At 39.7% G+C, this 25,301-nt stretch overlaps 1 protein-coding gene across 3 annotated transcripts in view; it reads right to left on the bottom strand.

The window, feature by feature from the left end:
- Positions 1-25,301, bottom strand: part of DENND2C (DENN domain containing 2C) — a 91,531-nt gene that overhangs the window by 20,188 nt on the left and 46,042 nt on the right. For 2 of the 3 annotated variants that reach the window (XM_058716137.1, XM_058716140.1), the window contains exons 1-9: positions 22,097-22,301; positions 19,914-20,925; positions 19,257-19,393; positions 18,549-18,661; positions 17,750-17,920; positions 13,099-13,195; positions 7,979-8,023; positions 5,040-5,227; positions 1,924-2,033 (exon numbers count right to left, since the gene is read on the bottom strand). In XM_058716137.1, coding sequence (XP_058572120.1) covers positions 1,924-2,033; positions 5,040-5,227; positions 7,979-8,023; positions 13,099-13,195; positions 17,750-17,920; positions 18,549-18,661; positions 19,257-19,393; positions 19,914-20,734 — 1,682 coding nt within the window. In that variant the 5' untranslated portion in view covers positions 20,735-20,925; positions 22,097-22,301. Of the gene's footprint in view, positions 1-1,923; positions 2,034-5,039; positions 5,228-7,978; positions 8,024-13,098; positions 13,196-17,749; positions 17,921-18,548; positions 18,662-19,256; positions 19,394-19,913; positions 20,926-22,096; positions 22,302-25,301 lie in introns of those variants that run through there. The other variant, XM_058716139.1, reaches the window with a different exon arrangement.

Below are 25,301 nucleotides of genomic sequence, written 5' to 3'. Positions count from 1 at the left end.
TTTTTTTAAGTTTGTTTGTTTAGAGTAGGGGGGAGAGAGAGAATCCCAAGCAAGCTCCACACAGTGCAGAGCCCGACGTGGGGCTCGAACTCACAAACTGTGAGATCACGACCTGAGCTGAAGTCAGACACTTAACCAACTTAGCCACCCCGGCGCCCCAGAACAAACAATTTAAAATTAGTGTCCAACTGCAGTCATTTTGTGATGTAAGAGGAGGCATTAATACCACATTTATTGCAAGCCACCCTCCTCCTGAGGAAGAATGTCCAGGCCTGAGAATATCTTGCCTGACACTGTATGTGTGAGAGAGAAAGTACAGAATGACCTTCTGATGCCACTGCCTTTTACTTTCTTATTTATCCAGTCTAGCTATTAATCAAGCCTATTTTCCTTTTAGTGAATATCTGATAGAGTCTAACATTAAGGAAAGGTATTTTTCCCTTCCAAATTCTTCTATTTAGTTCCGAGAGGTCCTATGGAACAGTGATTGGCAAAGGGTTATATCCTTAACTATAAAAGTTGCTAGGAAAATTATCAGCTCCTCACCGGAAACATAAGCAAAAGATTTGCAGAGCGGGGCACCTGGGTGACTCAGTTAAGCCTCCGACCTCAGATCAGGTCGTGATCTCACAGTTCGTGAATTCGAGCCCCACATCGGGCTCTCTGCTGTCAGCATAGAGCCCGCTTCAGATCCTCTTTCCCCCTCTTTCTCTACCCACCCCCACTCTTGAGTGCTCTCTCTCTCTCTCAAAAAAACATTAAAAAAAGATTTGCATAGTTTATAAAAAGAAGACCAAGAAAGAAATTCATCTGTATAGTTTATAAAAAGAAGACCAAGAAAGAAATTCATTAAAAATCAAAGAAATCCAAATTTGAGCAGTGAATACATACATCTATATATGGCCAAAAACAAAGATTGAAAGGGAATATGCCAACATAGTTATTATCTCTGAGTGCCAGAATGCCAGTGACTTATAACTTCCGCTTTTTATTTATTCCTCTGTATTTCCCAAATGTTCCAGAAAAAAAAAAAAAAAACCCATATAACTCATTGGGCAGAAAAGCCAGCTATGGAGCGGCCAGGCCATTATGAAAGAAGCTGCTTGTGCAGTTAGCAGTGCACCTGACAGCTTAAGACCATCAGGATTGATGGTTCAGAGAGGAGAGTGGCCATCAGGCCAAACTGGTTAGGCGAGACAGCAGCTCAGACTGGAGGCAACGTGAGGCAGAAAGGCAGAGCAGCTACTTAGGCAACAGCCTAGGCTCTCCTCCAGCAGGTTATCTGTATGTGACACGGTTCCAGAATCACGCTTTTCCGCCTAAATATCGTGGTCAATAATTACAGTTCTGAACTGAGCAGTTATCTACTTACAAGCAGGATTCAGGGAGGATAACTGTTTATTAATTGAACACAGTTCCCTCGAGATACCAGGAAGAAATTCCTTATCTTCCCTTCTCAATATGCTCACACCTCCCAATCTGGATCCTCCCTTTGTACAAGTTCCGCAGGGGAACGTACAATCTGGGCTGTGGCTTCCGTCAACTTGAAGGAGGAACAAGGTGCAGACACCGCTGTTTTACCTCCTAAGTAGGGTCCCTAAGCCCAAGTCCTTTTTCCTTTTCTGTCCACTTGGTGGCATTTCTGATTGTACATAAAACGGAACTTTTCCCCCCCGCAGAACTGGCCAACTGCAGAGCTTCTCAAACTCGTTTTCCCTTTGACACTGAAACCATTCCATGTTTTTCTTTTTTGAACTCACATAGGAAATGTTCTAATTCTGTTTCTTCCTTTCCTCCCACTGCATCCTTGACCTGCTACAGTGTCCACATAGCTTTAACTGCTGGCTCTACCCATTTCTCAAACGTTCTGATTCTATTTTTGCAGTTCCAAAAATGAGAAATCAGATTAAGGAACCCATTTACCTCTTGAGTTCTGAGGTTGGCACCCAGTCTTTTGAGTCAGGAAAACAAAACTTGGGGATAACTTTGAGCCTCTCTTCAGTGTCTTTGGACTGCTTAAAGCCATGATCACCCTGAAAAACGGAACATTTATAGGTGACTAATATTCTACGTAAGCAGAGACTATATATACAAAACAGCCTAGTCATGGGAAAAGATGTCTCTGATAAGCCTAAGTAGTCATCTCAGCACAGTGTTGTGTTGTTTCACACGACAGGAAGGCCAAGGCCAGTAATCACTGAAGATACACTGAGAACACGGTTACTAAGAATAAAGAATCCTATTTTAACATAGAAATGGTTACTTGTGGAGATCCTATAATCTGATGTAAGAGGAGTGGCTGAAAATAGTTTCTAGTCTAGAGGTGGAATCGTAATTCAGGATTCACATACTAGTGGAAACCCAATATTTTAATAAATCATGGGACATAAAATAAAAACCTATTCTATAGCACACTGATAGCAAAAGCCCAGTTAGTGCCAGATACTCTCTGATCAATAGTCAAAGGTGTTTTGAATGTTATTTAGAAAAGATACTATTTTGGGGCGCCTGGGTGGCTCAGTCGGTTAAGTGTCCGACTTCGGCTCAGGTCATGATTTCACGGTTCGTGAGTTCGTGCCCCGCATCGGGCTCTGTGCTGACAGTTCGGAGCCTGGAGCCTGCTCCCGATTCTGTGTCTCCCTCTCTCTCTGACCCTCCCCCCATTCATGCTCTGTCTCTCTCTGTCTCAAAAATAAATAAACGTTAAAAAATTAAAAAAAAAAAGAAAAGATACTATTTTTAGAATCTATCCCATATATAATCATTTCCTTTAGCATATAATCTTTGCTAACTAATTACTAGTTTGCAACTTCCTGTAAAATTTTAGCGTGGAAGGGCTTTGTGTGCAAGTCTGGTATCATACTTAAAAGAACAATCTAAATTTAGTTAAACCAAAAGACATTTAAAAATTAGTATGGAAACAAGCAGAAAATAAGTCTATTATAGCCATAGCACCCTCATGTAACTAATACAAATTAATCCTTTAATTTAATTTCTGAAACAAAACATGCAGCCATTCTGAGTCACCTAGACATTCATTTAGCTCTTCAGAAACGGAAAAGCATTCTAACAAAAGTTCAGTTGTCTCATCTTCTATTATTTTTACATTGTTAAGTGACTCGGAATCGTCTTCATTTACGGTTTTCCACAACACAATCAAGAGAGACTTGGTCAGCTCTCTCCCTCCTTAACTTATGGGAGCCTAATGCACAAGGATGCTAAGTAATTTGCTTAGAAACATCCCTGAATCCCTGCCAGACTCAGCTGGGTCCTTATCTGGCTCTGAGCCCGTTAATTCAGGCTTTGTTGCAACCTCGAGATTTCTGCAAAGGTAAGACTGATTGAAAAATCGGGAAAAAAAATTAAGCTTCTCTTTATGGGAAATTGGACTCTTCAAGACTATCTGCATTACATCATTTTAGACTTTCATGGTTCAGTGTTGTGACACTGTGGCTCTCAGGCTACACTGAAGAATTTTATAAGAAATTAAACAGTTTTGTTTACAGTAGGAATGTTGTTGAGCACTTTTTTTTAAGGTTATTTTTTTCTGAGAGAGAGAGAGAAAGAGAGAACACGTGGAGGAGGGGCAGAGAAAGAGAGGGAGAGAGGGAATCCCAAGCAGGTTCCGCACTGCCAGTGCAGAGCCCAATGTGAGGCTCAAACCCACAAATCACGAGATCATGACCTGAGCCAAAGTTAAACGCTTAACCAACTGAGGCACCCAGGTGCCCTAGCACTTTTTTTTTTTTCTAATGAGAACTTATGCAGGAAATGTCTCTTAGATTCCATTCCAGTACAGTTGTGCTCCACTAGCTTTTTTTGGTGAAACACGTAAGTGGGGGTTTAATTCTCAAGTCCTAAAGCAGCTGAGCAGATAACTTAAATAAGAGACATGGTCCAAGTATTAAGATGGAGAGTGAGGAGATTCCTTATTTAAAGGGATCACGCCTTACCAAGGCTCATTACATAATTTGCAGAGCACAGTTGCAAGATGAAACTGTGGACCCGTTGTTCAAAAAGCAGGAAAAATTAAATACAAAATAAACTATAAAACTTTTTGTTTTCTTCTGTGGTTTCTCTCTCAATCTACAGTGTGGGGTTTCTGTTTGCTTTTTAATGTTATGCCCTCTCAGGCATAAGACAGAGAAAATCAAATAATATTTGTTAATAATAGCTACTATTTATGAAGTGCTTACTGTGTGCCAGGGACTGTGTTAAGCACTTTAAACACATTATCTTATTAAACCCTCACTAATAATGGATAACATTCTATAGTGCTGACTATATGCTAGACACTATTCTAAGTGCCTTATACAGCTCATTTAATCCTCACTGCAACTCAACGGGATAGACATTACTACGATTACCTCCATTTTACAAATGAAGAAACCAAGGCACAGAGCAGTTAAGTAACTGCTCAAAGTCACAGTGCTAATTAGTGGCAGGTGCAGAGAGTTGGCTTAGAGTCCATGCTCTAAACTGCTACCCTGTTCTGTCATATTTATTGTTCCCCTCATCACGAATGAGAAAACTGAGGGGCGCCTGGGTGGCTCAGTCGGTTGAGCATCCGACTTCAGCTCAGGTCATGATCTCACGGTCTGTGAGTTCGAGCCCTGAGTCGGACTCTGTGCTGGCAGCTCAGAACCTGGACCCTGCTTCCGATTCTGTGTCTCCCTCTCTCTCTGCCCCTCCCCTGCTCATGCTCTGTCTCTCTGTCAAAAATAAACAAACATTAAAAAAAAAAAGAATGAGAAAACTGAGGTTTTGCAACTTGCTAAAGGGCACTTAGTAAACAGCAGAGCAAAAAAAAAATAAATAAATAAATAAATAAATAAATAAATAAACAATTTGGATAATAAGTTTTTGCCCTTGTTTGCAGCTCAGGCCAGACGTGAGACGTCACCAGAGTCACTTACCAGATCCTACAAGAGGTACAGTGTTAGTAAAAGCTGCTTGAGATCACAATAGAAAGAAGAGTGGAGATAAAACACAGAGACACAAGAACACTCCTGGACGCCTCTTGGTCTCCCTGCACCTACCTTGCCAGGGAACTGCTGTATGACCTGGGGAATGTAGCTTATTTCCGATGGCTTCTTCTGGAGGGACACCACCACAAAGAGTTCAAAGAGCTGCTGCTCCTGTAATTCAATAAGATCCCTCTCTAAGGTCTGGTAGTGAGGATTCCTCTTGGAAGACTGCTGGAGCTGGGCTAAGCGCTTGTGGCGGTCTGCAATGAAATCAGGGAGCACTGTTTTTCCTTTGTAGCCCCGTCTTCCCTCCAGCACCCAGAGGTCATGACCCATATGGACTAATCTTCACCCAGTCATTGCTGACGGAGTGCTGACTAACCGACGTCTGCCACACAGCCCTGCGAGGGCTATGACATACTTGGGGAACAAGTACAGAGTCTCACAAGCGCCCAGGAGCCCGCGGTGTCCCAACTGATACTCTAGGTGCGTCCCAACACATATTCTGTGCTCTCCCAGCTTCCGCGGCGTAACACCAGGATACGTGGAAAACGTCAGGTAAAAGCATTGGCCTGACAACAGATGCCACTGGCTGGTGATGAAATTATGAAGCGGGGTTCGTGAGTAAACGACTAAGAAAGAATTCTTGAGACGTTTTTGGTGCAAAAATGAGGTTTTATTATAGCATGGGCACAGGACCCGTGGGCAGAAAGAGCTGCACTGGGGTTGTGAGGAGAGACTGATTATATACTTTTGAGTGTGTGGAGGGAGGGGGGATAGAGATGAAGTGAGTTTCTAAGGAATTTCTGGATGCTGAAGGCAGGGTCTTCCAGGACCCTGAAGATGTAACTATTGTCAAGATAAGGTTGCTTTTAGGTTTTTTTTTTTAAGTTTTTTAAAAGTTTATTTATTAATTTTGAGGGAAGGGGAGCAGAGAGAGAGAGGGAGAGAGCGAATCCCAAGCAGGCTCCACACTGCCAGCCCGAAGCCCAATGTGCGGCTCGAATTCACAAACTGTGAGATCATGACCTCAGCCAAAATCAAGAGTCAGACGCTTAACCAGCTGAACCACCCAGGTGCCTCTACTTTTAGTTTTTAATAAAACATCAACATTAAGGCAGGAAGGCAGCCATGAATTCCTTGAGGAAGGCCACGCTCTGCATGTTTCAGGTGTCTATCAGTGGGCTGCAGGCTGTAAGGAGATTTACTTTAAGCTGCATTTCTCTTGCCTTTGTTTCCCTCATCATTGGGACCATGAAATCACGTGTGTGTGTGTGTGTGTGTGTGTGTGTGTGTGTGTGTGTGTGTACACGCTGGGGGGAAGATCTGATAAAAGAACAGAGTCCTACAGAGGCTATGTACACAAAAGGATGAGTTTGATAAAATTAAAATAAAAACTATCCTCACATTAAAAAAACTGCCTTTTACCCTTCTCTCCTTGGCATATATTACTCACAACGGACACATGCTTACATCAAATATATGGTGTTAAATCCAAGAGGGGAAAAATGAACCAAAAGAAGACACCTATTAATAGACTATTTCTCAAAAGAATGAAATTATGGAAGCATACTATTTAAATATGAGAAATTCCACTCAAAACTGGGTAGCATTTATCCTTTATTCTCATTTATCTCCAAACTATGGACAAATTGGGGTAGTCTCCTGTAGAGGAAATGCAGAACTTGCAGAAGAAATAGTCTAAGTGGCCCAGAGATTTGATGATGTGTTATTCTGAGCCACGATCGGAAGACGCAGCCTCTGACTAATTGTTTGCTTCTCTTTTGCGATGTGACACACTCTGCCCCCAAAGAAGTTACACCACGGATCAAATATTTTTTTTTTTTTTAATTTTTTTTTTCAACGTTTTTTATTTATTTTTTTGGGACAGAGAGACAGAGCATGAACGGGGGAGGGGCAGAGAGAGAGGGAGACACAGAATCGGAAACAGGCTCCAGGCTCCGAGCCATCAGCCCAGAGCCTGACGCGGGGCTCGAACTCACGGACCGCGAGATCGTGACCTGGCTGAAGTCAGACGCTTAACCGACTGCGCCACCCAGGCGCCCCAACCACGGATCAAATATTAAGAACACTTCAAAATTCATCTCAAAATGGCTCCCCCGAATTATCCAGTTCATTTAGTGCTCTAGGCAAAGCTCAGTTCAAATCAAGAAAATTTTACGTCCTGTTTCTCAGCAGCAACGGCATTAGCTCTGTCATCCTTACACATCCAGGCTGAACCTCATGATGACTTAAGTTTCACCTTAGTAAGGCTACAGAATCAAACACCTGAAGCAATCAGGCCAATGGAGAGAGCACATGACTATTAATCATAAGACCCGAGTATCAGGCTCGGAACTGCCCTACACGCAGCTTTGACAATTCATGTCTCTGTCTCCATGCCTCGATATGTCAGTCAGTGAAACAGGAACTATATAATTTGCTATGAAAATCCATTACGTGAAGGATACAGAGACCATGATATGTCTGAACACACACAGTCAAAAAATGTATGGCAGATTCTACGTGCCAGTAGAAAGCAAACGGCACAATAATTTGAAATATAAGTAAATGTCTGTGAATGAGAAATAGATTGATATTTCCTATCTCAGGATCAGAGATGTCACAGTTAAATAAGTACACTTGAGTGATTATGAAAAATTAGATATTTAATGGTATGTATTTGTCTCAGAGGATGAGTCACATACTCTGTTTTGGCTGGGAAACTCCTGCACCTATGTCTGAACATGCAGTTTCGCTGCTCCCCTAAGAACACTCCATCTTAAGAGCCGTACTGTTTGCCTCATTCCACCACGGGAGGTTTTTAACGCTGTTGAACATCTAAAGTGTACTGCTTAATCCCCCAAATTTCAGCAGGTCTTATCATAAAAATATCACCCACTAAATAAAGCTGAATGTGGGAAAAACATGCTCAATCCCAAAGGCAGGTGCTACTCCACCCATGACCATGATCATCACGAGAAAGGGAGCAGCCCCACTGACTCACTCACTCTTTGGCAGATACTCCGCATCACTTTCGTTCCCACTGGTTTCACCTGAAAAGAGAGAAAGAGTTTCTATTTGTCTTGTCCGACAGTAGGGAGTCCATGGGGATGAGAACAGTGTAAAAGTCTCCATGGGCCGGGAGCCCTGGAGTCAGGGGTGATAAGGACGCTGAGCCGTTCTCCAGACCACCTGGTTACAACAGGGTAGGGCAGTCACAAAAGAAAACAGCCGCTCACGACCAGAGGGGCAACTAATCTACTCTAGCTCCTTCCCACACCCCACCTCCCTCCTCAGCTCATCCCTGATTCTAAGAAGTCTGGCTCAGAACAGATTCTATTGCTACATTCATGTCCTTGTCCTTATATTCCCAAACAAGATATCAAAGGTAGACACCAACCTGGCTAAATAAAAACCTCAACACAGAACTAACCATGAATTCAGAGTAAAAGGAACATGTGGGGCTCAGAGGGATAACCACACAAATTTACGGAGAAACATCTGAGCTACTTTATGGTGCTTCTAAGCTACTTCTAGGCCAAATTCAGCATTCCTTTACTCCGAATTCTTACAGTACTCAGTCTGCTTTGAACTGCTCTTATTTTCCCCAGATTTTAAGTACCTTGGTTATAAGAAGCTACGCTTTTACAAGGGGGTATTTTGCACCACAGTGCTAGCCACATGGCCAATTTACACACATACACACACACACACACACACACACACACACACACTTATACACACAGCTTTGTGAACAAGTGAATGAAAAATTCCTAGATTATGTCTGAAAAGTTAAGGCATAATTTAAAAGTGCACAGACAGGGAAAAATCTTTCTGTAACCTGCTTTCCTTTCCCTTTTCTTTCTTTCCAGACACTTCCAGAGGTTACTAAGGGGTGTGTGATGCTAAGTACACAAATAGGACTTTCTGTAGCAAGAAAAACAAGGCTAGGAGTCATAAATGAAAAATATATAAGCTTGATGATATAAAAATGGAAATTTCTCCCTAATAAAAATTACTAAATTCAAAAGGTGAATGATAAACGGGGAAAATAACTGTAATACACATTGCAGACACAAGGATACATTTCTTCACATTCAAATAGCTGTTACAAATGAATTAGAAAAATTATAGCACAACAGAAAAAGGAATAAAGGGTAGGAATAGGCAATCTATAGAAAAAGATTTATAACTTTCTATAAGCATGACAACTGTCCAAATTTAAAATTAAAGAAGTGTAAATTAAAATAATAAATAAGCTACAATATTCAACCGTGCCATGGGAAAAACTAAAAAGCTTTAATAAAACACAATATTAGTAAAGATTATGCAAAAAAGTCATTTTCAAATGCTGTCCGTAGAAATATAAGCAGTTATTATAATCTGTGGGGCAATTTGGCAGAAATCATAAAACTTTTACATGTACATATTTTTTGGTTAAGTCCAATGCTAGGTACTGATTCTATAGCTGTATTCTTACCAATATACAAAGTTATATACAAAAAGATATATAATGCAGCATTGTTTGAAGAGCAAAAAAATATATATATACATAGAACTTCAATATCCATAGGTTGAATAAAGTGTGAAACAATCAAAATGTCTATTATGTGTTGATACTAAAAGAGCTCTGAAATATATTAATTAATTTTTTTTTTATTTAAAGCAATATATACAAAGTCTGAATGGTATAAAAAACTATTTAGGTAGGGGCGCCTGGGTGGCTCAGTCGGTTGAGTGTCCGTCTTTGGCTCAGATCATGACCTCGCAGTTTGTGGATTTGAGCCCCGCACTGGGCTCTGTGCTGACAGCTTGGATCCAGGAGCCTGCTTCGGATTCTGTGACTCCCTCCCCCACGAGCACTCTCTCTTTCTCTCAAAATTAAATAAACATTTAAAAAATAAATAAACAACACACTTGAATTATTCACTCCTCTTTAAAAAAAACTATTTGGGTAGAAAAAACTATTTGCATGTGCATAAAATTTTCTGGGAGTAGTAGGAGGTTTGGGAAACCTTGGGTTTTCATTTTTTTCTCATTCTACATTATTTTAATATTTGCTGTGCTCATTTAAATTTTATGATAAGGAATAAGAGAATGTTAAAAAATGTTGCTTCCTCATAAGACATGTAACAGAAAAAGTACCTATTTAATACTGTGTACTGTATAGGTTTTGGGGGTTTGAATTTTTTTTTTAAGTAGGCTCCATACCCAAACATGGGGCTTGAACTCACCACCCTGAGATCAAGAGTTGCATGCTCTACTGATTGAGCCTATCAGGCGCCCCCTTTTTCTTTTACTAGAAAAAAACTTTTTTAGGGGCACCTGGGTGGCTCAGTTGGTTGAGTGTCCGACTTTAGACCTTGGCTTGGGTCATGATCAGGCGCTGTCAGTGCAGAACCTGCTTGGAATCCTCTCTCCCTCTAGCTCTCTGCCCCTCCCCCACTCACATGCCTGTGTTCTCTCTCTCTGAAAATAAATAATAAACTTAAAATATTTTTAAAAATTATTTGTAGTAGGCTCCATGCTCAATGTGGGGCTTGAACTCATGGCCAATAGTCACATGCTTTTGTATACATTTCAGGTGTGCAATATAGCTATTTGACAAGTGCATACATTATGCTGTGCTCACTGCAAGTGTAGCTACCATCTTATAGGCTTTAAACTTCAAATTAACCACCATGATAGAAAGCACACTGGAGCTATGGCGTATTACTCAGCATGAAGGAACAAACACCGTGAGCTCCTGAGTCCTGTTTGTGTCCTTAGCATCAGGCACTTCTTAGGGGCCTATCAAGTGTCTGGAAAGAAAGAAATGGAAGGGGAAAGGAAGGAAAAGTAATACAACTGGAAGAGACCCTACAAAAGCTCATTTAGGTGGCTTTCCTCTATTCACATCTGTAGGTTTTGATGATCCGTGTTCCAAGAAACTGAATGATGGTTAAGGGGCTTGCTTACAAGCCCATAGGAAAATCTATTTAGAATCTATAGGGATCAAAGAAGAAATAGGTTGTCCGTTTTTTACACGTGACTTCAACACACAAAATTATAATGACAGAACTGAAGAAGGGCAATAAATCATTTTGTAACAACTGATAACTAAAAGTTAAGAAATGTTTAGGTTGGAACAGATTCAGTAAAACCTAGCATGTACTGACAGAGTAGGTAAATACAATTATCTGGTTCTACCAGTCATTGTTGATCTACAGACAAAAGCTTAAGGAGGAAAACAAAATCTGAAAATGTAACTGTGGAGCCAAGAGATCCTCAGGCATGAGACAACTTCCTCAGGCCCACAGGAGGAGTTGGTTACAGAGGCTGGGTAAATGCATATTTTCTTTGAGCCTTGCAAAAGAAAAACACACTTGTGGGGAAGAGTTACAATTTAGGGATTGTTGTAAGTTCGAAATTCATTGTCGAGTTTTTTTCAATAACGATACAGAGAAAAAAAGACTTGGCTTTTCAAAATTTATCTCAGAGCCAAATTTACTGAAATGTTCCTAATCCATAAGGCATAAGACATACAAATAAAGTAAGAGATCAGTAAGAACCTACTTAGTGCAGCATAAGCATCGAGAATGTAGCTGCCAGTAGACTGCTATTAATTTAGGAAAATGGTAATGTTTCATAAGAATTTGTCCTGGCCCCAGTGTATTGAAATCTTACATAATTTGCAATTTACAATTTATTTCCTTATCTAGAAACAGTTGACAATAATGTCTGCCACAAAGGCTATTTAGAAGATTAATGATAATGAGTCTAAAAGGGTCCAGAATAATAGCTGGCACCAGTTTTCATCTTCTGTACCTAGTTCTGAAATATACACATAAAAAGCCTTTGACAATATCCTTGTTGAGGATAAAAAAAAAAACACATGGAGAAATCATTAAACTGCTAAAAATCAAGATTTATGAGAAAAATGGCGAGTAACTGTTGGTGACAGAAAAGGGTAGGACTTCATGGTACCATGCTCCTTTCTGCAAACCGACACTTCCTCCACTGGCTCAGCTTCTTCTTCTGTAAAATAAGGACAGTCCCTGCGTCCTAGTGTTGTCATACGTTACACATGAGATAAAGTATGTAGAAAATCTATTACTTCATTCAGTAAGTGGTTCCTATTAGCAGCAATAACCAAAATGATTTCTTCTGCGGCAGAGAAGATTAGAACATGTTTTGATCACTGCTTTTGAAAATATGGAAACTTGTATCTAAAATGGTGACTAGTTGATTTTAGAGTAAGAAGAAAGAGGCTCAAATTGGAGCAGGGAGGATTTTATTTTCAGATTGTAATTGTTGGAATGCAGAACAGATTTTCAAGGGAAATTAAGAAATTTCTGTCTTTGGACGTCGGCAAAAATAGGAAACATTCTTCTCTGGTTATGACTTGGCTGTTGTTTCTCGCTTGACAAAAACTGCTAAACTCTGCATGTTCTTTGTCAGAAAACCAAGTTAAGAATCTTGCATGAGGCTAAGAAAATTCTAATAATTCACTACGGATGTTCGGAGTTTCTTAATTAAGACAATGTAAGGTTTGGGTCTCCTGGGTGGCTCGGTTGGTTAAATGTCCAACTGCAGCTCAGGTCATGATCTCACCACTTGTGAGTCCGAGCCCCGCGTCAGGCTCTGTGCTGACAGCTCAGAGCCTGGAGCCTGCTTTGGATTCTTTATCTCCCTCTTTCTCTGCCCTTTCCCTGTTCACTCTGTCTCTCTCAAAAATAAAAAAAACATTAATTTTTTTTTTTTAAAAAGACAATGTAGGTTTTATCTAGGCATCTGAAGGATGAAACTACTACTGAACTTAGCAGATGACTACCAGTTCTGTGCCACATACCTGTGGTCTCTATATACCTAATTTTCTCGGTTCTACTGAGAGTCTAACTGAAAGAGTCTATACTGAAAGAGACTATAAATCAAAGTAGGATTATAAAATAATGCAATCTGCCTACGAAAATTAGTCTCATTGGCAGGGATTTGAGGAAGAATAAGAAATAATCCCTTATCTTAAAGAAGTTATATTTAAGTGGGATAGATAGGAAAGTAAACCAAGAATTATAATTTGCATAAATGTTAAGTTATATGACTCTCCCCTCAAATGCTGGTAGCTCTGGACAGCTGCAACAATTCTTACCTTTTGAGGGAGGTACGTCTTTTCCAGTGTATGGGTGTAACTTTACCCTCTTTTTCCCTCTCTTAGACTCAAATATATCAGCAATTTTCAATACGAGCTGAAAAAAGACCAACAAAGCACAAGTTAAAACTAACACCAGACTCTTGCGTGGCTCATTTGGTTAAACGTCCCACTTTGGCTCAGGTCTTGATCTTTCAGTTTGTGAGTTCAAGCCCCACATCGGGCTCAGTGCGGACAGCACGGAGCCTGCCTCGAATCCTCTGCTTCCCTCTCTCTCTGCCCCTCCCACGCTCACGCACTCTCCCTCTCTCTCAAAAATAAATAAACATTAAAAAAATTTTTTTAAATAATAAAGATTTTATTTTTAAGTAATCTCTATGCCCAACGTGGGGCTTGAGCTTACAACCTCAAGATCAAGAGTCACATGCTCCACTGACGGAGCCAGCCGGGTACCTCCCCCCTTTTTTTTTTTTTTTAAAGATTCAACACCAAATTTTCATATTAATTTACTAATGATTTTCACTCAGAGAAAGATCCTTTTTAAAAGTAAAAACCTTGACATTTTTTCAATTTTGAATCTACACTGATCTTTAGTAATATGTTGTTCTAATAGAAAATCCATATAACATGGGTAGAGAAGGAGGAAAGGCTATCTTCTTTCCAGAAGGACCCAGCACAGGCTCTTAGAGAGATTCCTTGTCACTCCACATCACAACATGCAAGAAACCTGCCTATTGCACTCTGTTTTTTAAAAATTCATCCATTTATTTTAATTTTTAAAATGTTTATTTATTATTGAGAGACAGAGAGAGACGGAGCATGAGCACAGGAGGGGCAGAGAGAGGCGGAGACACAGAATCTGAAGCAGGCTCCAGGCTCTGAGCTGTCAGCACAGAGCCCAATGCGAGGCTGGAACTCAGAAGCTGTGAGATCAGGATCTGAGCCAAAGTTGGACGCTTAACCAACTGAGCCACCCAGGTGTCCCATGCACTCTATTTGTTGACCAAGCCTTTCCTATCACCCAGAGTAGGAAGCAGAATACTCCTTCCACTTGGAAGGTGGGGTAAGGCTCAGTTATTTCTGTTCCCAGGAATTCTTCACAAAAAGATAATCACGCTGGCAAAGCTTTTGTTAAAGCAAATACTCTCTTTGCTACTGGGAGCACTAATATTACAATTTATTTTACAAATGTCATAAAAATAGGAGGCTCTCAAATGTGCTTTAGGATGAAAACCAGGTTCCATTTAAAAAACATTACTCAGAATTTTTTCTTTGCTGCTGGGAGGTGTGTGTGAAAGAGACAGATAGACACCGGCAAACACAGACACACATACACAGAGTAGGGTTCAAAAAGGAAAGATGGGGTTCCTGGGTGGCTCAGTCACTTGAGCGTCTGACTCTTGATTTTGGCTCAGGTCATGATCCCAGGGCCTGGGATTGAGTTGGATTCTTTCTCTCCTTCTGCCCCTTACCCCAACTTGTGCATGCGTGCTCTCTCTCTCTCTCTAAAATAAAAAACTTTTTAAAAAGGAGGAAATATGTGTCAACAATACTCAAGTAAAAAAATATTTCAGGGGCGCCTGGGTGGCTCAGTTGTTTGGGTGTCCGACTTTGGCTCAGGTCATGATCTCATGGTTCGTGAGTTCGAGCCCCGCATCGGGCTCTGTGCTGACAGCTCAGAGCCTGGAGCCTGCTTCGGATTCTGTGTCTCCCTCTCTCTCTGTTCCTCCCCCGCTTGCACTCTGTGTCTCTCTCTCTCAAAAATAAATAAAGATTAAAAAAAATTTTTTTTTAATTTTTTTAAAAAAGAGGAAAAAATCAAGCTGATGAACAGCCACTTTTTAAAAAAAAATTTATGTTTTTATTTATTTTTGAGAGACAGAACATGAGTGGGGGAAGGGCAGAGAGAGAGGGAGACACAGAATCTGAAGCAGGTTCCAGGCTAGCACAGAGCCCAATGCAGGGCTTGAACTCACAAACCGTGAGGTCATGGACCTGAGTCGAAGTCAGACACTTAGCATAAGACTGAGCCACCCAGGCACCCCAGTGAACAGCCACTTTTGAAAGGAGGAATTGGGAGGCCTGGCTGGCTCAGTCAGAGCATGCGTCTCTTTATCTTGGGGTTGTGAATTTGAGCCCCACATTGGGTGAAGAGATTGCTTAAATAAACAAACTTAAAAAAATAAAAAAGAGGAATTCATTAGTTTTCCATGTTTATTTCTCTTTCTTCTTAAAATTCCAAGCTTTTTCTTAATTATTAATCCTGATTTAATATATTTAATGCCTCAAATTACAACTGTTAGGAACATAAGAGCCAACAAAGTTTGAGAAGAATGTTCTTGTTTTCTCTTTTGTCCTTGTTTCTCCAGCAATCCTGGCAATCCATAGGCAGTGAATCAGTCCAGCAGAAGAAAAATAACATGTGAGAAACATGTGCTTCCAATATGCAGATTATTCCCACATTTTGGATGCGTTTGTTCTTTTAAAGATTTTTGTAGCTGCCATTCAAGTGAAAAATTACCAGTGTTCTTAAATATTACCATTGTAAAAAAACAAGAGAATCCAACATAAAAAGGTATTGTTAGGGGCTATAAGGAAAGACATATGAAAGTAAACATGTATTTTGGGGACATAATGAACAAAAATAGTATAGTTATTAATGAGCATCTGAAAATTATACTCAAAAGTAGACTCAAATATTATAAAGGAAAGGAACTATCTGTTCTAGAACTATGAGATAAAGTAATAAAATGGAAATTTTGGTTACGAGTTAGGAAGAGTTACCTTGCGGTTGTAGGAAATGTTGTAGAATATTCTTCCTAAGGAATGGTAGAAACCATATTGCTATACACACTTGACGCGACAATATGAGACATGAGGAAATCTATTGTAGCAAACAATCCCACACAGGCTTTCACAGGAGGGAAAGAGAGGAAGGGTGGGGAACAGGCATATGGACTAGATCAGTGATTTTCAAAGTATGAAACCAGTTTCCTTTCCAGGGATAGCTCTAGTCATTAAAGGGGAAGTAAATGAAAACTGCTTTCCTGATGGAATGTTGTTGCTGAAGATACCGAGAAATCAAAATCTGATTTGCAAGTAGAACATCCTAATAGGATTTAATCCAAGGAGGGTCGCAGTAGAAATGCTAACAGCTTGTTCCTGCCTGTCAAGAGTAAGAGTTCATGGTCATATTTTCCCACCTCACTTCTCAAAAAGACCACTGGGGAAAAATTAGAAAAGGAAAGTTGGATAATATCACCCATAATCAGAAAGAGAATAAGCTTTGAGTACTTGGGGGATCCACATTACCTAAAATACTGAGGCATGAAATTAAAAGAACTGCAAATTTCCTTCAATCTCATTAAAATCTACAATCTATTATTCCCAAATATTTTGTTAATGTCATTCCAAGGACAATATCTTAAATGCAGTTCCTTCTGTGTTTGTATTCTCACCCCTGTGAACACATGATCTGTTGTCTCCGGGCATGTGGGAGGCTGCTTTGTCGTGCCAGCATGATATATCAGGGGACTACTGTAGAATGCCCAGCAACTCTTTAAACATCTGATTTTACATATTCTTCACCATACACAGGAGATTAAACAGCTGAGGATTTTTTGGTTCCACTGACAGAGATCTGTTTAGTGCTTTTTTAAAACTGTGTGTCTTTAACTCTTCACATATTAAGGAGGGAGGGGCAGGAAATAGATCAGAAGAATTAAAGTATTGTGGAACAGAATATTTCCCAAGGAACCAATCAGCAGTTACTAAACCAAGAAACAGCTGTGACTTTTGTTTAATGTTAAAATCGGGTGCAAAAATTGTGTGCTAAATGGATACATATTGCTAATTCAGATGGGATTAAGGAAGACTATTTAAATGATCTGCTTTTTTTTTTCATTTCTACATAGTTACCCTGAAAACATTCTGAATTACAGAAGAACCAAGTAACATAAACATTTAAAAATGTCGTCATGCAGTTTCTGAAGTGTCCCTCCTTAAAAAAAATATATCTGTCTTAAAAAACATGTATCTGTCTACAAATAATCCCAGTGTCTTCATTTTGGTTCTAATAGCTAATATTTGGTTCTAATAGTCAACATAATTTAGATTTATTGCCTTTTCCCCCTTGAGAGAGATATCAGTTATTTAATGTAATCGCTAATAATTTCTATTCCCAAGAGTCAAATTTCCTTTCTCTTCCCGCTGAATGGAAATTTTTGCCCCAAATTAAAGGTACATATTTTGTTATTACTGAAAATCTGTAAACTCAGGCACAAAACGGTTCCCTTCAGCAATTATATATATGAGTGAGAACAACAACACTGAAGCCAGCATCGTTGAATGTCCTCTTATAGGAGATTCTAGTGCCTCCTTGACACAGGCAGCTGATTTTAATGAGAACTAAGGTAAATGAAGTGAACCCTCCATCTAAAATCAATTTTCCAAATCCATAGAGAAACCCTGGCAAAAGCCACTCACGCATTTTTCTTTCATGAGCAAAAACCTAAAATTTGAGGCCGCTTTCCAAATCTTCTCATCCCAATAGATCAGTTCTAACCTAGGATTCGTTCCAGTCTAAAGTTTATTTATTCTCATTTATGGAAATGAAGTAAGGGTCAAAGAATTAAAGTACTGGAGTCCCTACCCTTGGAAGATTTTTCCTTTTCCTGTTTGCAACTTCTCCAGCTCGGAAAAGCTTCCATTCCGTTAAAGTGACAGGCAAAGTGGTATCCTTTGTGAGCTTTGACCGTAAAAAAGCTTGGGAGGTCTTCAGTTCCATAGTCTTCCGGTGCAGGAACTGAGGTTTGGGAGGAAGCTAAAACAGGAGAAGATGTACCAGTAAGGGTAAGATCATCTAGGTAATGCCTATGTTCTCAAGGCCAAGTTATTTCAGAAAAAGATTTATCTTGTCTTTAAAGTCATCTCAATTGAGGATACCATAATTCCTTTTTTGAACATTTGTAAAGACATTCCTCAGGCTTCTAATCCCAAACTCTACTACAAGGTAATCAAATTTCCAGAAAACAACCGCTCAGAGTCCTCATTAACTCAGGCAGCCTTTGCCTGTAGGGGTGACAAATGCCTTCAGGGATGAGACAGGTAATTTAGGCCACAGACTGTCGTGAGACTAAGGGGGAGCTGTAGTTAACTACAGTGGAACGAAAAGCTCATGGCTTGTTTAAAGGTGTTCATATTCTAATTTTTCTGAACTGCTAGTAAATGAACAAAAAAACTCCCCCCAAACCAAAGCACACAAAAAGCTGTGTGCTGCCCAAAACCCCCCACAAAGAACAAAAAACCCACCACTACCAACAAAACCCATATTTCAGAACCTCTTCATCTTGGCCCATTTTAATCTTTTTGTGGAGATCATAAGCAAGATTCTTATGTTTTCTTATATTAATTATATTTAATGTTTTCTTACACTAATTCTTTGGTCATACCTTTGGTGCTCTGAAAGCACTTTTAGGGGGCGGTAGTTTCCAGGCCGAAGGGGATCTCCACATGGGCAAAGGCTGTATTGGAATATCTTCATATGGATTTTCTTTGGAGGGATCTTAAAAAATAATGGGAAAAAAAGTTTAGAGAAACATAGTTAAATGGAAACAAAGTGACTACAGCTAGGAAAAGAAATAAAGAACTGACTGAATATGTTCAGCTTCGTATTCTATATTGCTATAGGGATGTAGGTCTCAAAATCAATGGCACTTTAAGTTTATAGACCACTCAGGCATCTAACCGAGCTAAAAGCATTCTCAAAATACTATACCTAAACATCTACTTCGGAACTGAGCAGTCCACTAAACTAACTGTAAAAACCATTCAAGAACAAAAGAATTTATACGACTAAAGTTACCGTATTAAAAAGAAATATCTAGGGGCACCTGGGTAGCTTGGTTGGTTGAGTGTCTGACTCTTGAGTTCAGCTCAGGTCATGATCCCAGCATCGTGAGGTCAAGCCCTGTGTCGGGCTTTGCACTGGGCGTGAGGACTGCTTAAGATTCTTTCTCTCTCTCCCTCTCCCCCCCGCCCCGGCCCTCTCCCCAGCAAGATATGCATGGTTATAAAACAAAAATACCATCCTATAGTTAAGAGCTCCACCACCAAATACATACTCATTAAATTTAATTGCAATGTTTGTGGACACATACATATGATATCCTCATAGATATTGTCCTCAGACTGTGTATAATAAAGTGCTGAGCCAGAATTTCTTCCAAGTTCTTCATGAATCTTCTGTGAGTTCCGATTTCGAAAGTGCTGAATATCCTCAAATTCAAAGGATTTCCTTAAGAAAGGAGATATGTTTTAAAGTTATATGTTTTAAAACTCTAGTATTCTTTAAATTGGTATGATAGTGAGACATCTGTAAGTAAAGGACTTGCATGCAAAATTACAAAGGTGCTTTATCAGATACTTGAGAATAATAAACTAGGCTGGTACCCTATAGGCATGCGCCATGAGAAAATTGGAGGCTTTTGGCTAATTACATTCATGTTCTTTATCGTGTACTTTTATTAAGCTAGCCCACTAGTGAAAAGCGAAGCCAAAGCCAGCATGCCCTAAATGAAGCAGAAGAATATACTTACGTCCCTACACATTCTTAAAAATATAAAACTCAAGTCTTTCTGATGCTCTTGGGTCCGTACACTGTCTTACATATTACCTATACTTCTATTTCCTTTTGTAGGTACTTTCCCCTCGGGTTAATCAACATCTGTAGAATCAACCTAGGCCTCTAACCCATGCAGGGAAGTAGTTCTGTAAGGACAATGCTTAGCAAATAAACCTAGCAAATAAAAACATACCTTTTAGATCTCCCTCTGATTTGTCTGCCATATTTCTTTGGTTCGGGTTCCTGAGAAGATGCCAAAGAAGACTCTGCACAAGAATTATTTTCACAGTATTTTCTGTCACAGTTTCTTTCTTTACATGGCACAACACCAGACTCAGATAAATATCTGAACGTCCTACGAGGCTTGGGCAAAGGATTTATAGAAGGTCCACATTCCTGTCCCTCGGGTTCAGAGTAAATATTTTCTAAGCTCTTGGTTATTCCATATGAACTATCCGGAACTTGGAAATTCAGTTCTTTTTCTGAAGAGTCACAATGTTCTAAAGCCAAATTGAAGACTTTATCTGGGGGAAGTGCCTCTATTTTCTTCCACAGTATCTGTGAGGTATAGAAATTTCCTGGAGGTAAGGAAGTCTCTGCATCCAAAACGTCTTTCCAGCTTTCAATCTGTTTGACCTGAGAACATACCCAACTGGATTCTGATTCATTTCTAAATGGGTGTGTACGATCATCTTCATGTTTCTCACTTTCACCCTCAGTTTGGTCCTGGCTTTTGGCATCTGCATTGATATCTAGACCGACATTTTGAGAGCTGGTTGCGTCCAACTTTTTGCTCTTTCCCTCAGCAACAGGATTTTTCTCAAGAATCTCTTGATGACAGTTATTATACCTCACTCCAAAGTCCTTTGGATGCCACCTTTCTGGGTTAGATATACCATTCGTTCTTCCTTCCCACTGAGAAATTTTTTGTTTGATATTTTTGCAGTGGCTTCTTGACAGGGTCTGAAGAGCAGAACGAGAAAAACCGGCATCCATGTTCCCAGTTGGGTGCATGACAAAGTGTGAATTCTACTGAGGTTCCATCATAAGTAACCGTGAAATACTGTATTCTTTATCCTGTCAGTTAGAATCCAAGCAATTCTAGTATTTTCCTTTCATGTTTAACTTGGAAGTCTCTTTTTAAAAAGAAGGATTTTGATCACTGGTCCTTGTTGAAAATGGCTACAACTTTATCTTGAATGTTCCTATTAAAATGAGACAAGAATATGTTAACACAGTTTTAGAATTTCCTAATTTGAAGACTACTAAAACACTGCCTCTATCTATCCCTAAATAATTCGTTTACATTGCACATGCAAAAATGTGCCTGTCATCCATTAAGTAATTCAACTCCATAAAGGCATTCCTAAGATGGTGATATAATACAGAGAAAATATTAACTTGTGATATTTCTCAAATTATCAGCTTTAATATTCTGCCTTATCTAATTTCCTAAAGTTAGGTAGACTGAGGTTTTATAAGAGATTACATGTAGTAGTATACAATGTTACTTTGTAAAATCCATTCTTTTTTTTTCATTTTTTTGACATTTTATTTATTTTTGAGAGGTGGAGAGAGAGCACAAGCAGGGGAGGGGCAGAGAGAGAGGGAGACACAGAATCTGAAGCAGGCTCCGGGTTCTGAGCTGTCAGCACAGAACCCGACGTGGGGTTTGAACTCGTGAACCGTGAGATCATGACCTGAGCTGAAGTCTGAGGCTCAAGCAACTGAGCCACCCAGGTGCCCCTAAAATCAATTCTTTATGGGACCTTCTCTTAAGGAAACAAAGACCAGCAGAATATTAAAAAAAGTGTACACACACCGAAATACATCTCGAATCACTAAAAGGTTTATGTATGCATCCAGAGGAAGAGCCAGTTAGTCTGGAAGCACGTGAATACCTGATTTCCTCCCCTTTGTCCTATGTTAGGGACAACACTAGCCCTCGTTTCACATCCTCTTATGTCAGCTTTACTATTAGCAGCACAGGACTCTGCCTGCACAGTGCTAAAGACCATCCGATGTGCCATTAACTATTAGTTGCTTTAAAATATAATAACCATGGGGCACCTGGGTGGCTCAGTCGGTTAAGCGTCCGACTTCGGCTCAGGTCACGGTCTCGCAGTCCGTGAGTTCGAGCCCCGCGTCAGGCTCTGGGCTGATGGCTCAGAGCCTGGAGCCTGTTTCCGATTCTGTGTCTCTCTCTCTCTGCCCCTCCCCCGTTCATGCTCTGTCTCTCTCTGTCTCAGAAATAAATAAACGTTAAAAAAAAAATTAAAAAAAAATAAATAAAATATAATAACCTATTTCATCACTGACTGAACTTTCCACATCTCTGCCACCACACCCTTGGCCCAAATTGGCAAAAATACTTACAGCCACTGACACACTCCTTTCTTTCACATACAGGCTTCACTCATTTAGGCTCATAAATGTTTCCTCAAATGTACAATGTGGCAAAGAACTTTTCTTATCAAGTGAGCAAAGACCTGATCTCAAGTCAGACTATACTGGTTATAAATAGTAACTGATTCAAAACTTCCTGAGGCAGGGGTCATCCTTCCTTGAGCTTTGTCTGTGGGGCCTTGATTAACAGGCAGGAAAATATCTTGGCCCAGTTCTGTCAGTGCAGCTGACAGTTCACACACACAATTTCTTCCAGGCAGGGCAGCTGCTCATCAGGACTTCTATCAACTTTCATTTAAACCATTCCTACAAGTTTCTAGGAAAACCAGCTTTGCCAGCAAATAACCTTTGATGAGGATCCAATGCAGAAAAATTCTACATAACCTTAAGAAATTGAACTAATGTGAGTGGGAAGAAAAAAACTCCAAAACCCCAAAATACCAAAGCTGTTGCTGCAGAACTCTCTCTTTCTCTCAATCTTTTTTTTTTTTTTTTTTTTTTTTGCTGCTGCCACCACAGCTCCCAGCCCCTGCTGTGTGTGACCCGCCCGCACCAGCTGGCACCCAGGCCCAGAACTCTCAGTAAAAGACTAACGCATACAATTTGAAGGTCCAGTCAGTTACTGCTCATTGCTAAAACTGAAAATCCTTTTGTTGCTTCTGATGTTTACAGAGGATTCCTAAGGCTTTTAGGGTGTCCTTGAGTCTTGGGTTTTCTTCACTATAGACAAGATGGGAGTACAGTTGATCCTTGACGGAGGTCGGGATGAGCTTCCGCAGAGTTGAAAATCTGCATCTAACTTTTGACTCCCCCCCAAAAGCAGCCTCCAGTTGGCAGGAAGCCTTAATGATAACATAAACAGCTGATTAATACATATTTTGTATGTTCTATGTATTGTATACTGTATTCTTACAATAAACAGAGAGAGAAAAAAATTCTAAGAAAATTTAAGGAAGAAAAATATACTTACAGTACTGTACTGTATTTATAGAAAAATATCCACCTACAAGTGAATTATAACACACACAATTCAAACCTGTGTCGTTCAAGGGTCAACAGTATTTTTCTCTCTCCTAGGAGCCCAGTAGAGGTTGTCAGCAGTCCTTGTTAATGTTTTCTTTACTTTTCCTTTGTTAGTACGTGAAGGTATGTAACGCAGGAATGTATGTAATGTATGAATGGGTCAAACTGGGAAGAAAGATGAAATCTGCTACAGCTAACAAAAAAAAATTTTTTTAGGGCTAAAGAAATTTTTAAATTGAAAATTGCTAGCAACAAATGCTGACTTTATGAGATTCACACACAAATATGAATGATGTGCACTGATAGTGTTTCAGTGGCAATGGAGTAGCAGAGCAACACGGGACACTCCTAACATAAGCAGGAATCATAAATATTTTTAAATGTCTATTATTTATTTTTGAGAGACAGACAGACAGACACAGCATGAGCAGGGGAGGGGCAGAGAGAGAGGGAGACACAGAATCCGAGGCAGGCTCCAGGCTCTGAGCTGTCAGCACAGAGCCCAACGTGGGGCTTGAACCCACAAACCCTGAGATCACGACCTGAGCTGAAGTCAGATGCTTAACCAACTGAGCCACCCAGGCACCCCAGGAGGAATTATAAAGAGAAATGCTACTTGCTCCTAAATGTATGTATTAATACACTGTAGCTTTCAAAAAGTGGACAAACTATTTCAAAAACAAAAACGTTTTAATGCATTCTAGATGGCTGCCTATATAGATAGTATAGAGAATCTGTCTTTGTATCTGATTTCATAGTTCCAAGTTTTGACAGATCAAACTCTTTATAATGTGGCTTCCCTGTTCTTATATATAAGCTATATACACGTTCTGTTTTTGTCCCATCCAAAAAATAAGAATCGCTCACTAAGCCAAGAATTGCCTCAGCTGTTTTCCTATAGGCATCTCATGTCTGACTTTAACCTAATTAAATTCGGAGCCACCTTGAACTTCAGCACCTCCTTCATGTGGCTCCGTGGGATCCTTTATACCCCACACCCACCTCCCCAGTTTCTTGCGTTGACTTCCACTATCATGGACACTCTAAGCCCTAAATGGGGGCCCAGTTTTCAAGTCCTAGATCTCTCCACAGTTTCATCTTCAGAAAACTCCCTAAAGCCAACTCACACATTTGTCCCTAGAGATTTCTTTCTCAAGTTTGCTTGAAGAGATCTAACAAAAACACAGACTGAGAGAATATGACAGCTTCAACAATTCTTCAAAAAATTTTTTTCTCTTCATACCATGAAATGAGTCAGATGAGTCAGCCTTCTCTATCCATTAAAGATTACTGAAGTCGGGGAGGAGTCACAAAAAGAGGGGATAGAGCGCTCAGTAACCACAATGGGCATCTCAACTGAAGAAACAGTTCCTCGAGTGAGCAGAAGTACAAATATGAAAAATCAGGCACGATTTAAAAGCTCAAAATATAACAGCATGCTTGAAACAGAGGATACGAATCAAACTCTTTTTTCTGTTTTTTGTTCCCAAAGAGGTGATCCTTAATAATGACTCCTTGTTTTTATTTTTTTTCTTTTCTGAATATTTACTTCACCCAAGAAACACATCAACTGTAGTTTATCATTTTAAAATGTAATGTATACTATAACTTATCATATATAAGATTCTGATTCTAGCATATTAAAAGAAACCCATTTGAGTCCATTCAGGTAAGTGAAATACTCTTTGGGAAAGAGAATACTGACACTCAATTTTACTAACTCAAGTCTTATATGGGAGAGTGTCTCGCTCCAAATCCTGTAAAATATTTTATTTGATCAAATATAAGTATCTGACAAAATAGGAAGAATATGGAACATTCTAACAGTTGGTTTAAAAGTTGATGAAAGGATATGCCTTTACTTATTTATTTTAACGTTTATTTATTTTAGGGGAGAGAGAGTGTGAGTGTGGATGCACACGAGTGGGAAAGAGGCAAAGGGAGAGGGAGAGAGAGAATCCTAAGCAGGCTCTATGCTCCATGGGGCTCAATCTCATGACAGTGAGATCATGCCCTGAGCAGAAATCAAGAGTCAGACATTTAATCAACTGAGCCACCCAGGTGTCCCACAAACTGATTAAAGGGTACGCTTTTAAATGATTAATATTTTTTTATGTGAATTTTACCTCAATTAGAAAGAAAAGTGATGAAA

Source organism: Neofelis nebulosa, chromosome 2, assembly GCF_028018385.1.
Source record: "Neofelis nebulosa isolate mNeoNeb1 chromosome 2, mNeoNeb1.pri, whole genome shotgun sequence".
In the NCBI taxonomy this organism is placed as follows: Eukaryota; Metazoa; Chordata; class Mammalia; order Carnivora; family Felidae; genus Neofelis; species Neofelis nebulosa.
This window is presented reverse-complemented; position numbering and strand designations above follow the sequence as displayed.